This window comes from Crinia signifera, chromosome 2 (genome assembly GCF_055691185.1).
Source record: "Crinia signifera chromosome 2, ASM5569118v1, whole genome shotgun sequence".
NCBI lineage: Eukaryota > Metazoa > Chordata > Amphibia > Anura > Myobatrachidae > Crinia > Crinia signifera.
Genome location: NC_139218.1, coordinates 61,809,032 through 61,825,837, shown reverse-complemented (window position 1 = coordinate 61,825,837; position 16,806 = coordinate 61,809,032). Strand labels below are relative to the sequence as shown.

Below are 16,806 nucleotides of genomic sequence, written 5' to 3'. Positions count from 1 at the left end.
ATAAAAACCTTAAAAAAAAAACATAATTTAAAAAATGCAAAGGAAAAATACTTAATTTTATTAAAAGTATTTTTTTCCGTGTGAGCACCACCAACTAACGGAAGACTGCTGCAGCAGTGGCTGCAGCATGCTAGAAAAAAAATCTGGGCCAATTGCTTGCTTTTGACCTCCAGACTCAGGTTCATCTTAACATATAATCAGCGGCTGCAGATCATGTAGTGCAGGGGGGAATTGCTATAAACATAGATGTGATCATGTATGTAATACTGTATATGTTTCCATTGGTTAGTTTCAAAGGAGTCCGGGGGGGGGGGGGGGGCAGGCTTAGAAGTGCGCTAAGTGATTCCCCTGCCATCCCCCCTTCCCTACACTACATGGTCAGTGCTGCAGCCCAAGGATGGCAGGCACCGCTACATATAGGCACACCAGGCAAATGCCTAGGGCCCACATTTCTATGGTATAATTTATTACACCCTATATATTTTATATAATACATCATCAGCAGTATTTAATCCTAATGGCAGTGGTGCATTGGTTAACTGATCTGCATCACCTATTGTGCAGGGTAACAGTACTCTACAAATACCATATTGCTTTTTAAGACCCTATTTGTCTCAAATTAGAAAATAATTGAAAGTGGCCTTATAACACAGACTGCAATCCTAAGCAATTAAAACATCTAGTATATTATTACGAGTCAAATGCCGTGTCAGGCGGCCATGCCAGCCATAAGCTGCCAAAGTGGCTCAGCTACCAGGGGTTTAAACACTGATCAAACTGAGAGATTGAGTTTTGAAATCTAAATACTGCTAAAATCAGAGCAAGCCTCTTTAATTAACCATTCTACAGCTGTTTGTATCCACAGTAAATGTCAGTACTGGCAGTAATCCCAGGATCTGAATATACCATCTGGCCATAAGATGACATGTTCAAATACAGAGCGCACTTATATATCAGTAATATAGTAGGGGGGTTCGGGAAAGCAAAGGTTGTTGCTGATACCCTACTGATACCCTATTAAGTGCTTTGGCCTGGCCCATTAGTGAATCAGGCTGCATCATTCACACTCACAGCTTTGGCCGTAAGGGCTCCGATTGTCTATGTGAGATCTGTACATTTTAATGAATGATACAGTCTTACAGGCTACCCGTGGCCTCATCAAATACTGCCAGAGACGCTCAACAAGGACACCCCAACCTTGATCCAGAGTTGAACACCAGAAGATTGATGGAGTTGGTGAGTAACAGACATGCTGTGAGCTGAACATTTCATCAGAGCTACAATGATAGCTCTGAATGGAAAGCCTGTCAGGCTGGAATGGTTTGTTCAGATATCTCATTTTATAGCCTAGAGAGGATACCACACTAGGGGCCAGATGTATCAAGCTTCAAAAAGTGATAAAATGGAGAGTGATAAACAACCGGCCAATCAAAACCCAGAATGTAACATGGCAGTAAGGAGCTGATTGGCTGTTTGTTTATCTCTCTATCACTTTTTGAAGCTTGATGTTCTGGCCCTAGGAAAAAATATAAAGCATATCCCATAAAACTCTAAAAAGTCTATAGGGCAGTACTGGACTGGTACTGATCAGTGCATACTTCATAATACAGTATGGAGGACATTCTGGTTTACAGGCTCCCCTGCGAGTTCGCACAGGGGAGCAATGTTTTGCAACTGCGCATAAGCAGCCTCCGTTTGTGCAGCCTCCGTTTGTGTGCAACCGCTGTTTGCGAACAGACACGGCAACTTGTATAGTCGCCAGCACATTCACACGTAGCAGTGTGGGCGGGGGGCACGGCTCTCACCCATGGGAACGCCCAGCGTTTCATGGGCATTTCCATGAAAACGCTGGGCTTTCCATGGTAATTTGGCCATGCCGCGGGTGCCGGGGCGGGCAGCTGATGTCACCGGATATCAGCTGCCCATACAAGAGAGACGCAAGTCTGAACTTTAGAAATCATTAGATCGGGGGTGGCCAACCCGCGGCTCTCGAGCCGCATACGGCTCTCCCTCTATTAAAGTGCGGCTCAGCTGCCCGCCACCCACCGTCCATCCCCATCCCTCCATTACCCACCAGTTCCCTTGTCCCTCTGAGAGGAGGAGAGCACGCATTGTGCATCTCTCCTACCCCTCACTGTGCATCCTTGTGACTGGGCCGTCTGCCAATCAGAGCTTGCAAGCTTTGATTGGCGGACGGCCTAGTCACAGGGAAGTGAGGGGGAAAGGAAATGCACGGTGTGCTGTGCTCTCCTCCCCTCGGTGACATGACAGGACTGCAGGGGGACATCACGCCAGACTGTCCTCTCTCCGCCCGGCAGCAGCAGCAGCAACAATGGAGAGTGCTGCTGCTGGGAAATTAGCACTGTGGGGGCATAGCAGTTTGTGGCACTGTGGGGGCATAGAAGTTTGTGGCACTGTGGGGGCATAGCAGTTTGTGGCACTGTGGGGGCATAGAAGTTTGTGGCACTGTGAGGGCATAGAAGTTTGTGGCACTGTGGGGGCATAGCAGTTTGTGGCACTGTGGGGCATAGAAGTTTGTGGCACTGTGAGGGCATAGAAGTTTGTGGCACTGTGGGGGCATAGCAGTTTGTGGCACTGTGGGGGCATAGAAGTTTGTGGCACTGTGGGGGCATAGAAGTTTGTGGCACTGTGGGGGCATAGCAGTTTGTGGCACTGTGGGGGCATAGCAGTTTGTGGCACTGTGGGGGCATAGCAGTTTGTGGCACTGTGAGGGCATAGCAGTTTGTGGCACTGTGAGGGCATACCAGCTTTCTGGCACCGAGGGGGCATACCTGGCCCCGTGGGAGCATCTGTGTATCTGGCACTATTGGGGGCATATGTATATATGGCACTGCACTATTGGAGGCATATGTGCATTACACCCACCCCAGGGGTCCAAATAGACCACGCCCCTTTTCTAATGTTTTGTTGGCTCTTTAGATTGACTACAGATATTTTTCGTCTCTTTACCTGCCCCACATACACAAAACATCCACTCCCCCCCCCCCCCCCCCCCCCACAGCTATGTTTCTGCAGTCTGCAATGAATAAAAACTGTATAAATACAATGCAGCTGTATGGATTTTTATACATTAATACAAAAAAGCTGTAGAACTGCATGTGATTTGGACTGTTCTGTCTCTGAGCAGTATTATAAATCTCGCTGTCAGCATTTACATTTATGGAATGCCTGGAATAAAGCTCCTTTCACACAATTTCTACTGAAATTTAAAGGGTTCAGTATATTTGGTCAACATTCATTATGCAGACATTAATTATATCCAAATAATGTCAATATGGTTGTTGTGTCGACATTGAACATGTTGACATGTTCATATTGTTGACATTCACCATTTTGGCATTTAGTATTTTTACACTGTTTAAATTTCAACATGGTCACAATGTGGACATGGTTCATCACTTTCACCAGTGGTTCCCAAGCTGGGGTACATGTACCTCTGGGGTTACGCTGCAGACTGGTTGGGGGTATTTGAAAACTATACTGATAATGGCAGAGAAGAAGCATCCCGATGGCAGAAGAAGTCTCCCTTTGCTGTGGAGCTGAACCACAACGCGTCACTTCCGGGTCCGTATGCAGCGTCATCTGGGTTTCCTCATGCTTTTGCTCGACCAGCAATCCACTGGGAGCTACCCACACTGCCCTCAGCCATCAGTAATCCCAGAGACAGTGCACAGCCAGCGGCCACACACAGAGGGACCAGATTCCTGACCACACACTACTCCTCCGCTACTTCTTCATGTAAGGAATAAGGATTTGCATACCGCTCACTTCCACTCCTCTCGTAAGTACGTATAGTACATATTGAGAGGGGGGGGGGGGGGGTACTCATAAATGAAAAGCCTAATCACGGGGTACAGGAGATAAAAAAAAGGTTGGGAACAGCTGCCTTACACTAACCCTGACGCCAGTGGTGTATCAATACTTGGTGCTCGAGGCCTGGGCGGAGACTGCACATGGGCCCCTTTCCCAATACACCTTTGCCTAATGCTAACCCTTATGCTGACATTGCAAAAGTTGACATTCTGACCATACTTACATACATACATACATACATACAGACATTTTCCATGTGTTGACATTTATGATGCCAACATGATTTTTAGACATTCTGAATGATGACATTGTCTATAAAGTAAACATTAGGAAGGCAAGACTGTGTAATCCTTTAGTAGTCATGTGATGAGACTATTTATATAACAGTTTCTCATATTCCATTACGATTTAGATTATGGCAATATATGTGAATCCCCAAGAAAAATAAATGTTGGTGCACAGTTCAGAAAAACTGGAACTTGGAACTTTTTTAGACAATCCACCTGCAGTTAAGGTGAGAAGCTGACCCCTTCCAATAGCTGGGTCCACATCTAGAGTAACTATTGTAAACTTACTTTAAAGGACTCTAGGAATCCTCCATGAGCTCCATTCTCAAGCTTGTCTTCTTCTGGGCCCAGGCCAAGCATAGCTTGCGTGTGAACATGAAGGTCATCATGAAGATTGTCCAAGAGAGCAGCCCTCGTCCGGTCCTCCAGCTTTGCAAACTTGTCAGACTTGCAGCAAGCATGTTCAGCATTGATGAGCTTGGTCAGTAAAAATTCACAGAACTCTGCATTCTAGAAGTATATAGAAAGGTGACGTGAACTGGACAGGAAGCGTAAAGCAGAAATGTCTGCAGCTAGTACAATGATATAGATTAGCAAGCAAACTTTCTATGGGTAAAACATAAGTTGGTATTCTAAATGATAGGATGTCGTATGACCACATAACTACATCGCGTGCCGCATTGATGTATTTATAGATTATTATACACAATCGTTTGCACCAAAATCTCATTGGCCATTACTATTTTTCAAAAGTAATCATTTTCTAGATAAAATCCCTTTAAAAGTAAGCAAAGTCATATTTTACATAAATATAAAGTCAGCGGCGTATCTATAAAGGGTGCAGGGTGTTCAGTTCACATGGGTCTACCATGTACCAGAAAAAAATGACAGGGACGGGTGGCACCTTGATAAGGGAAGGGAGGGTTGCGGATACAGGTGCATTCGCCAAAAGGCATGTGTGCTCCCCACAAAAGGAGCATGGCCTTGCTAGAAGAGGTGTGGCCTCACAGGATATGCCATCCTTACAAGCCTCAATATCGGAACCTAGATACTGCAAACTTGCTCATTAGCCACAGAGACCCAGCCCCTCTTGCTGGATGGACACAGATAGCAGCGCTGCCCACATACTGCCATATAGCACTTACTGGTTACAAAAAAGGCCAAAAACGAACATGTAGCCACTGTGTACGCTCTTCACTGTACAGTGTGTGCGCACTGCCATCTGTTCCCTGCTGCAACAGTGCTACCAGGGGCGTCAGAGCATTTTTTGGCTGGGTGGGGCAAGTTAAAATCTCAGTTTAGTGCCCGCCATATGATATCTTTAAAGATTGTGTGAGGGGAGGTTAGGGTTAGGCTGCATTGGGGGAGGTTAGGGTTAGGCTGCATTGGGGGAGATTAGGGTTAGGCTGTATTGGGGGAGGTTAGGGTTAGGCTGCATTGGGGGAGGTTAGGGTTAGGCTGCATTAGGGGAGGTTAGGGTTAGGCTGCATTGGGGGAGGTTAGGGTTAGGCTGCATTGGGGGACGTTAGGGTTAGGCTGCATTAGGGGAGGTTAGGGTTAGGCTGCATTGGGGGAGGTTAGGGTTAGGCTGCATTGGGGGAGGTTAGGGTTAGGCTGCATTAGGGGAGGTTAGGGTTAGGCTGCATTGGGGGAGGTTAGGGTTAGGTTGCAGGAGGTTAGGGTTAGGGTGCATTAGGGGAGGTTAGGGTTAGGCTGCATTGGGGGAGGTTAGGCTGCATTAGGGGAGGTTAGGGTTAGGCTGCATTGGGGGAGGTTAGGGTTAGGGCTGCATTAAGGGAGGTTAGTGTTAGGCTGCATTAGGGGAGGTTAGGGTTAGGCTGCATTAAAGGAGGTTAGGGTTAGGCTGCATTGGGGGAGGTTAGGGTTAGGCTGCATTAGGGGAGGTTAGGGTTAGGTTGCATTGGGGGAGGTTAGGGTTAGGCTGCATTAGGGGAGGTTAGGGTTAGGCTGCATTGGGGAGGTTAGGGTTAGGCTGCATTGGGGGAGGTTAGGGTTAGGCTGCATTAGGGGAGGTTAGGGTTAGGTTGCATTGGGGGAGGTTAGGGTTAGGCTGCATTAGGGGAGGTTAGGGTTAGGCTGCATTGGGGGAGGTTAGGGTTAGGCTGCATTGGGGGAGGTTAGGGTTAGGCTGCATTAAGGGAGGTTAGTGTTAGGCTGCATTAGGGGAGGTTAGGGTTAGGCTGCATTAAAGGAGGTTAGGGTTAGGCTGCATTAGGGGAGGTTAGGGTTAGGATGCATTAAGGGAGGTTAGTGTTAGGCTGCATTGGGGGAGGTTAGGGTTAGGCTGCATTAGGGGAGTTTAGGGTTAGGCTGCATTAAGGGAGGTTAGGGTTAGGCTGCATTAAGGGAGGTTAGGGTTAGGTTGCGGGAGGTTAGGGTTAGGCTGCAGAAGAGGTTAGGGTTAGGCAGTGGGAGGGAAGGTCAGGGTTAAGCCGCATACACGCGACAATCATTTACACTGCAAAACCAGTTTGATTTTAAAGTGTAAATAATTGCTGCTTTAAAAAAAAATAGAGATTTCTTACCAAATCTCTCACTTTCTGAATCTCTCATCCTATTAAATGTCACCATAAATATCAAAACAAATAATTGAAACAAATAATACAATATTGCAGGTAGCACTATTATTATCAATACTCGCTACATTTCCCAAAGTATATAGTTACTAATGTTATCTAGAAATATCCCGCAACAAGCATTTTAGCACATATACGCGCATATATGGAACTAGCTACGCCCTTTGGGTGGAGCATGACACGCCCCTTAAATTGGGCGCTGTGCAAAATTCTATTGTCAACTATAACCTCCCTGAAAATAGTTTTCAAAAGTAGGCAAGTACGATTTACTTTCACTTGGTCACACGGCATCCACTGCTTAAAGCAAGGGTAATACAGATGTTGCCTGTGGTGAAACATACGAGATTCCATAGCAGACCATTTCAGTGCAGTAGTGAGGCCTATAATATAATTTAAAACTTTTATATGACTCAGATCCAGATTCTGACTTAATAAAACAATGTGATTTTAAAAAGGAATACTGCACAAAGAATGTCAGCCGGGCCCAGCGTTATGAAATAATAAAGCGTGAAAAGTAATGAACACATTTGGAATTCAGATTTCCAAGCATCCCTTTCATCTCCCCAAGGCCAGCAGGGACTCACAGGTATTGCAGCTGACATGCTGACTCATTTATGACAGCTGAGGGAAAATCATGACTAATATTTTGACTGCAAAAAGCTGGCACTCATCTTCTTTCCAAATGATGCTCTGCTCCCTGCTGAGTACCCAGAAAGGGGCTGAGAGGCTAAATTTGTTAATTTTACTGAGTCATTCCTGCTGGGCTTTCTGAGTCACTAGGTATTTGCAGGCAGCCTATGACAGGTGTCGCAGCTGGAAAGGATTAGACAAATTGATGTACTCCTGAGTAGCAAACGAACACTTACTACACAACCCACCTCACTTGCGGCACAAGGTACACATGTACAGTAAGAGGGGATCTGTTGTACTCTCCTGTGCGGTCTCAAACAGATTTGTTTTATTGCTGGAAACTATCACCTTTAAGCAAGAGTTGGTCAAATGTATTATATCATAGTTGCCTACCCTTCTGCATTCTGCAGGAGACTCCCTGCAATAGCAGCAATCTCCCTCTCTCCCTCATTAGTCTAGCAATCTCCCTCTTTTCTCCTAGCTCACATTACACGGTTACATTTATTGGGAAAAAAAGGAATGAGAGATAGATACATTTACATTAAATAATCAGCACCATTGCCCAGCACTTTACTAAGTATAGTAGCTCTTACTAACTGCTTTGGGGCTCATCTACATTTGGATCTAGATTCCTCTCAGATTTAGCAGTACACACCCACACTTCTGGGTGCCATGTTCACAATCTCTTTTCACAATCTATCCATATATGGAACTAGACATGCCCCTTGGGTGGAGCATGACATGCCCCCTCAATGGGGCGCTGTGCAAAATTCTACTACCAACTATAAGCTCCCGGAAACTAGTTTTCAAAAGTAGGCAAGTATGTATTATATATATTTGATACTGTATATATCTTTCAATGTATAATAGAATTTGAACAGATGTCAAATCTATACATATTTGAGAGCACGGTAAGGATTACTTTAATGATGGATATCTAGACCACCAAGAGATGCAGCAGAGAGGAGAGAGAATTAAGAATGTAGGTCCGATTTCATTACTGGTCGCTGTGGTCTGAAAATTGCTAATCTGCGACTTGTGTGCCTGCCGCAAGGCACATGCCTGAGGGACCAATCTGCAATCGCATTCTGGCAGCTTCAGCGACAGCGGGAGGTGGTATTGCGGCGGTGGCGTGGCGTTTGGTGGGTGTGTTCCAGCAAAGCAGGCGTGCCCTCACAGCTTTGGGGCTGTCCTCGGTGACATTACACGCAGTCACTTTGAGACAAAAAATGGCCTTTGCAACTAGGCTGAGCATGCAGGGGGCTACAATAGAAATGAGAATGCAGAAATCTTTCAAATAAAGTGGTGAAGTAATCCACGGAGAATTTCCACAAATCATTTAATACGTATTGAAATCTTGCGATATTTGTAAACATAAGTGAGGCCTTGCAATTTCAAGTAGTAAGTAGCGGTAGGGGCTCCTGAACTCGGAAGACTAAAGATCTACAAAGATGCCAAGAAAATGATTAATTGTCAAAATGTGCCATCATGTTGCACACTAGTGGTTCCAGGGCCGGCGCCACCACGAGGCAGCTCTAGGCATTTGCCTAGGGCGCCGGCACCTGGAGGGCGGCAGTTCGCCCCTCACCCCCAGCACTGTGGTACCTGTGTAAAAAAACTTCCGTCCCCGGCGTCCCTGCTGAGTGCTGGTGCGTGCAGGGGTGTCCGTGCCGCCGGGGGAGCCTGCGGCGCTGTTATTGTGTATAAGCTTGTCGCGGCCGGCGGGGACCCTACAGTGAATAGAAAATAACTAGCGCTATGCGCGCGGCGGTGCGGGAAGCGCTAGTTATTTTCTATTCACTGTAGGGACCCCGCCAGACGCGACAAGCTTATACACAATAACAGCGCCGCAGGCTCCCCCGGCGGCACGGACACCCCTGCACGCACCAGCACTCAGCAGGGACGCCGGGGACGGAAGTTTTTTTACACAGGTACCAACCTTCCCCCCCCCCTTCCCGGCACCGGGGCGCCCCCACCCCGACTCGCCTGGGGCACTCCGGTGCCTTGCACCGGCCCTGAGTGGTTCTGCCTAGATCAGTTAGAATATAGTATTTTTATGGTATTGTTAGGAGTAGGAAAAAAGCTCTATAGTGGAGGGAGGGTCTGTCAAAAGAGTTAAACATGTTAAACTTTACCTTTAATATACCTCCTATATAATAAAAGTCTAATGCTACTCCTCACCTCTATGGAGGGAATTCAAGTGTTTTGGACATCACTGCTGACATTACTGTAACAGTATGTTGTTTCTATATGAATCGAAAGGGAAATCTTTATAATATGTTATGTTTATAAAACATATCACTCAGAAGAGCCCTTCTGAGCAATATCTTTTAAAATCTTATCTAATGTGTATGGGACTTTAGTATGTGCCTCTTTTTTGTGATTCGTGAGACTGAAATAGAAAATAAACTATTGCATGAACTGCTATCTGGGAATACTGTACCCAAGATGAACAAGTTTTGAATTGTCTAGCAATGTTTTATGCTTATCATTACCCTAGGCACCACTGGTTAAGAAAGAAGGGTACAGCATTTTTCACTGTTGTAGTTGTAATCCTTAATTATTCAAGACAAATGTTTTTTTCTAATACTTTTAGAAATATCTAATACATTTCAGGTTAATAAATCATTGGTAAACATTTGATTTTATTGTCTGTTATTTTCAACACATCACCTTAAAGAAGATCTATATGGAATATATACCAAAATCCTAAAATATTAGGCAATGCAGCGTAACCAATGGTCAAACATTTGGTCTTTTTGAATTAATCTAATCTGTCTGTACACAAAGGAGATTGTTTATATGGGTAAAAATATTGTAGACCTTGAATGCCTTCTGCCTTATGTCATATTCATACAGCACTTATAAATTGACATATCTAAAATGTCAGGTACTTACTTTTTGAAACACTGGAGGATTTGGGAGAGGAGGCCCGAACGATGGCACATCTTCTCTTGCAGTCACCGAGACCTTAATAAAAACAGGAATAAGAAAAATGATGCTCTGAACAGTAAAATAAATACCACATTTGTGTCCCATGTCTTTCACGGACATGAGGCTTAATACTTAAAAATAGAACAGCATACAACAAATTTCCCCCCAAATATACATACGGAAATGTCAGTAGTTTTCTTGTACTCCGTGCAATGTGCACAACAAGTCAGGGCCATCTTAACAGCAGTGTGGGCCCCTGGGCAAAGCAATGCACTGGGGCCCTTACCCATTAACCCCTCCTAGGGGTGGGCGGTGCTATCTGTTAGAATGCAGCGCCCGGCGTCTGTCTCCATACACTGGTTTAGTGTGCAGCCTAACAGACTGCCTTGTCCCCTTGCAGACACTGTAGTTAGACGTCACCCTGAGTGACAGCTCGCTTAAGCGTATAGCAGGGCAGAGACCCCTGACCCTGCTGGCAGCGTTTCCTTTTCTGTAAGGAAGTCCCCGCGTGTTAGAGTGTGCCTCAGAGAGCGTGTGTGACATCCTCCATGCTGTTTGTAGCTCCACGTGCACCGGAGCGCACAAGACAGAGCCCCGCTGTAATCCCGTTACAAGCATGACCTTTGCACAGGGACATCCATCATCATTGGCAGCAGCGACGACTGGGAGAGATACCGCAGCGTAAACCAGCTAATTGCCATCAACCCTGCACAAGCTAAACGCTACAGCTAAGTAACACCAGAAACTGTGATTCCCATGCAACCAGTTGTATACTACCAAAGTACTGTTATACCTTGCAAGCCTGTCACTTGAATAAACCTCAAGTTGGTTATATCTTCTAAGTGTGTCGTCTAACAACCACACTGCACGTATTTATAGACACTCTGCCAATAGGTTATGGGCCCAGCACGTCACGTGCGCGAAGATTAACCCCCTAAAGACCAAGTGCTAGCGCAGTACATAAAAGAACACAAAGGAATTCTTTCTAAATTGTCATTTGTGGAAGAGTTAACGAGAATGCACAGTACAGGGCATAGCATGAACTTTCCAAAACTTAAAGGCTCAGAGAATTATACTACATGGAAGTTTGCTATGGAAATGCAGCTTAAAAGGGAGAAGCTATGGAAAGTCACAATAGCCCCAGGAGATAGTCCAAACCCAGAAGAGGTAGACAAGGCCATTGGCACAATAGGCCTGGCTGTGGAGCAGCATGTTTATTCTACAATCTGTGGGAAAGAGTCCGCTAAGGACATGTGGACAACTCTACAAGGTGCTTATGAGAATAAAGGCTTAATGAGAAGGATAAGTCTGAGACGCACACTGTATGGAACAAAGTTGAATGCATGCAAGGACATGAACGATTACATTGATAAGATACTATCGATAGCTCAGCAATTGGCATGTGTAGGAGCAAAAGTGGATGAGGAAGAAGTGGCGATGGTAATGCTGCAGAACTTGACAGAAGAATTTGACTTCCTAGTTGTCGCACTAGAGTCAAATGAAACCAAGCTTACAACTGAAGTTGTGAGAGCCAAGCTACTACAGTTCCAAGAGAGAATCCACAAGGATGCCATAGCTGAGGGTTCTGCCTTAGTAGCAAAGGGTGCAAAACCCAAGAAATGCACATTCAAATGTTATGTGTGCCACAAAGTAGGGCACAAGGCTTCAGAATGCAGGATGAAGAACACTAGTGGCATGCACAAGCGGCATGACAAGAAGAACGAGTCAGCACTAAATGTAACAGACAAGCCAAGGAGGGATCTCTGGTACATGGACTCGGGAGCCTCTAGACACTTCAGCTGCAACAAGGAGTGGTTCAATTCTTTAACACAGTGTACACCCACAACAGTTACCGGGATTGGTGAAAAGGTCCTTACTGCTTCAAATGTTGGGACAATCACAGTGAGACTAAGAATTGAGGGACAGACAGTAGTCACAGATATCCAAGACGTCCTGTATGTACCAGAATTGGGAAGTAACCTCATCGCTATCAGTGTACTCGAGGCAAAAGGCTACAGAGTCCAGTTTGCAAAGGGCAGGTGTATGGTGCATAATGAAAGAGGGACTGTAATTGCTTCAGCAACCCGATGCAACCAACTATACGTCCTAGACACAGATGAATATGTAGCTTTGGCAGCCTCTGCTGAAAATGAGTCGATGGAACTCTGGCACAGACGTTTGGGACACTTAGGATATGATAATGTCCAGAAATTAGCTGATGGGATGGCAACAGGAATCACAGTGAAAAACACCGGAAGACCTGTGTGCGAGAGTTGCATAAAAGGCAAGCAGACCCGCAACCCATTTCCCAAGTCAGCGAGCAGAGCAGAAACACAGTTAGCTCTGGTGCACACAGATGTGTGCGGACCAATGGAAGAGGAGTCAACCAGTGGTTACAAGTACTTCATGACTCTCATTGATGACGCCACAAGAATGACACACGTATACTTCATAAGGAAGAAAAGTGAGGTGGTCAAGAAAATTGTGGAGTACAAGAACCTAGTGGAAACTCAGACGGGCCTAAAGCTAAAGGTCCTGAGATCCGACAATGGGGGAGAGTACGAAAATGAAGAGCTAACCGACTTTCTCAAAAGGCATGGCATAAAGCATCAGCTGACGATGGCCTATACGCCTGAACAGAATGGCGTAAGTGAAAGGGCGAATCGAACAATCGTTAAAAGAGCACGAGCGATGGTGAACGATGCTGGCCTGGAGAAGAGTTTTTGGGCAGAAGCTGTATCTACCGCAGTATACCTGAAAAACAGAACACCCACAGTGGCCGTGAAGGGAAAAACCCCCTTAGAGGCCTGGTCTGGGAAGAAGCCAGACATCAGTCACCTCCGTGTCTTTGGGAGCAGAGCTTATGCGCATATACCAAAGGAGAAGAGAAAGAAACTTGACCCGAAATCAAGACAGTGCATATTGCTAGGCTATTGTGAGGAGAGTAAAGGGTACAGACTCTGGGATGCAGAGAACAGACGTCTTCTAAAATCAAGAGATGTGATATTTCAAGAAACAGCATCACCCACAAAAACCAAAGAGCAAGAAAAGCAAGCACTAGTAGAGGTGTGTGAAATAGAAAGCATACCTGAAACAGAAAATACTGAAGAGGGAAGCGAACCAACGAACAGAGCTTCCGTAAGAAGGAACAAGGGCATACCAGCCAGAAGATATGAGGAAGAATATGCGAATATTGCCTTCAGTGAACCTCAGAATATTCGAGAAGCGAAAGCGTGCAGTGATTGGGCGAAATGGAAATCTGCAATAGATACAGAGCTATCAGCACTGAAAGAGAATGATACTTGGACCATAGTAGATAGGCCAAGCAACCGCAAGACAGTCAAGAACAAGTGGGTCTTCTGCAAGAAGTTAAATTCAGACGGAGAAGTTGCCCGTTACAAAGCCCATCTTGTTGCTAAGGGATACACACAGAGATCCGGAATTGACTATGGGGAGATATACTCACCTGTTGCGAGGTACAACACTCTAAGATTAGTAATTGCAGTCGCCACCTTACAAGACTTACTGCTATATCAACTAGACTTCGACTCAGCATTCCTAAATGGAGAGTTACTTGAAGAAATCTATATGGAAACACCAGATCACTATAATGTGGATGATATACTTATAGCAGGTCACGAAGATCACATCACAAGTGTGAGAGATCAACTAAAACAGAGGTTCAAGTTGAAAGACTTAGGTCCAGCCAATCATTTGTTGGGAATGAGAATTGTTCAAAACTTGCAAAAGGGAACAGTTACAGTCGACCAACAAATGTACATCGAGGCAACAATCTTGAAGTATGGGATGGCGGACTCCAAGTCAGTAAATACACCAATTGACAAAAGCATCAAGATTACAAAAGGCATGTCACCAACCACACGAGAAGAAGTAGAGGAAATGCAAGATGTTCCTTACAAGAACATGGTTGGAAGTCTTATGTACAGTATGCAAGTATTGGAACCCGTCCAGACATCACTCATGCAGTCAGTCGGGTGAGCCAATTTGCAATAAATCCTGGAAGACAACACTGGATCGCAGTGAAGAGGATTCTGAGATACCTAAAAGGTACAAGTTCCTTGAAATTAAAATTCGCCAAGACAAGCAATTCAAATTTGGAAGTCTTCTGCGATGCCGACTGGGGAGCAGATGAAGATGATCGTCGTTCCCACACCGGTTACCTGTTCACACTGGCAGGGGCCGCAGTTAGTTGGGCGAGCAGAAAACAACCAACCGTTGCTCTCTCGACAACCGAGGCCGAATACATGGCTCTTACAGAGACATCAAAGGAAGCACTCTGGATCAAAGAGACTTTGTGTGAGTTAGGTCTACTTTTTGAAGAAGAGACTATCAGCATCGCATGTGATAACAGGGGAGCAATAGATCTTTCCTGTACTACCAAGCACCATGGAAGGTCGAAACACATCGCGATCAGACACCACTTCATCAGAGAACTAGTGGAGAACAAGTCCATCGATGTTGAATACATTGCAAGTGAACAGAATGTCGCTGACATGCTTACTAAAGGACTGTCGACAAACTTGCTTATTAAGTTCGTGAAGGACTGTGGACTTGTCTAAGTTCAAAATGTTGATTTGAAGTTTTGATGTTCTGAATGTCTTTTCTCTCTAACCATATTTTCGGTTACAGGTATTACAAAAGGACAAAGTATTGTATTGAGTTCTTTTATGTAGCCGAAGACAGCCTTGAGCGAGGGGGAGTGTTAGAATGCAGCGCCCGGCGTCTGTCTCCATACACTGGTTTAGTGTGCAGCCTAACAGACTGCCTTGTCCCCTTGCAGACACTGTAGTTAGACGTCACCCTGAGTGACAGCTCCACGTGCACCGGAGCGCACAAGACAGAGCCCCGCTGTAATCCCGTTACAAGCGTGACCTTTGCACAGGGACATCCATCATCATTGGCAGCAGCGACGACTGGGAGAGATACCGCAGCGTAAACCAGCTAATTGCCATCAACCCTGCACAAGCTAAACGCTACAGCTAAGTAACACCAGAAACTGTGATTCCCATGCAATCAGTTGTATACTGCCTGAAGTTAACTACCAAAGTACTGTTATACCTTGCAAGCCTGTCACTTGAATAAACCTCAAGTTGGTTATATCTTCTAAGTGTGTCGTCTAACAACCACACTGCACGTATTTATAGACACTCTGCCAATACTATCAGCAGCAGCTTTGATGTCCCCAGGGGGTGCTCTATCTTCCACTCAACATGTAGGACCTGGAGCAGTAACTTCTGCTAATTACTCCTTTACTGCACAGGTGGTGGGAGGGAGAACACTAACGTGTGGAAGGGGGCACTGAGCTGAATGAAGGGTCCCTTGTAAAATGACTTCCAGGGAGGTAAGGGGTGTCTTATACGCAGGGGAGGGTTGGATAATGGAGTGGGCTTAATATTTGTCATTTTCCGGTGGAAGGGCAGCTTGTTTGACTGCAGATATCGCCATTATCTGGAAATAGATTTCTTAGCCTTCAATAGTATAAAAACCTAGAGTCCCACCTTTCAGAAGGTGCTGGGGAATTGGGGATCAGAGATCAGGACTGAGCCAGAGCAATCCATTGACAAAAATATAAAACTGTACACCAGTCAGACAGAACCTGGGAAAACTGACTGGGAAGTGCAATTAACAGGTCGGATGTGGACTGCTGCTTTGAAGTTGGATATCTCCATTTCCCCAGGGCCGAATTTTCAAAATTCTGGTATCCCTGGAAAAAGGGGATCCTCAGCTATCAGAACAGGGTCCTGATACACCTGGGGCCCCTGGGCAAGTGCCCATTAAGCCCATACATAAAGACGGCCCTGCAACAAGGCCTATATAAAGTACCACATTACCGAAAACCAGGCTCAGGTCTCTTTCATTGTCATTATTTTGGCAAATACCATGTGACTATGTACTTTTAGAACAAATTTCAATTATTTTCAGGCATTGAAAATGGATGTGATATGACAGGTTGAACTTCAGAATGTTGACATGGGCATTAGATTGACAAGCAATACAGTAAGCCAACATTCACTTACATCAACTTGCTTAAATGTTGACACATTTAGAAAGTTGACATTTAACATATTGACGTAATTTTTTTTTCTTATTTTAATCTAACCCTAGCCTTAAAACTAAACCTAAACCTAAGAAAACCAAACACATGTTGACATTCTGGTGCCAACTTGTTAAATGCCAACATTTTGAATGTGTTGAAATTTTAACCATGTCAGCCTAAGTGTACAGTATGTTAATATTTTGGTTGATGGACGAACATCTATATAAACATTTTGACTGTCAAGTAGATACCACTGAAATGGGTTCTGCACCCAAACAAATAACTTTTCTATCTAAAGAAGAATGCCATCATTCCTTTTCACTGAACCGGGGTCTGCCTTATTCTCATCTAATGAGAGCAATCCGGACTTGCAGCAATAAGGAGGATGCTGAAACACAGATGGATCAGATGATCGTCCAATTATTCAACAGAGGCTATCCTGCACAATGATTGCAAACGACCTAGG

The 16,806-nt window shown here is 45.1% G+C and overlaps 1 protein-coding gene across 7 annotated transcripts in view; it reads right to left on the bottom strand.

The window, feature by feature from the left end:
* Positions 1 to 16,806, bottom strand: part of RAP1GAP2 (RAP1 GTPase activating protein 2) — a 701,910-nt gene that overhangs the window by 21,541 nt on the left and 663,563 nt on the right. For all 7 annotated transcript variants that reach the window (XM_083172239.1, XM_083172240.1, XM_083172238.1 and 4 more), the window contains 2 exons: positions 10,247 to 10,318; positions 4,410 to 4,631 (listed from right to left, as the gene is read on the bottom strand). In XM_083172239.1, coding sequence (XP_083028365.1) covers positions 4,410 to 4,631; positions 10,247 to 10,318 — 294 coding nt within the window. The remainder of the gene's footprint in view (positions 1 to 4,409; positions 4,632 to 10,246; positions 10,319 to 16,806) is intronic.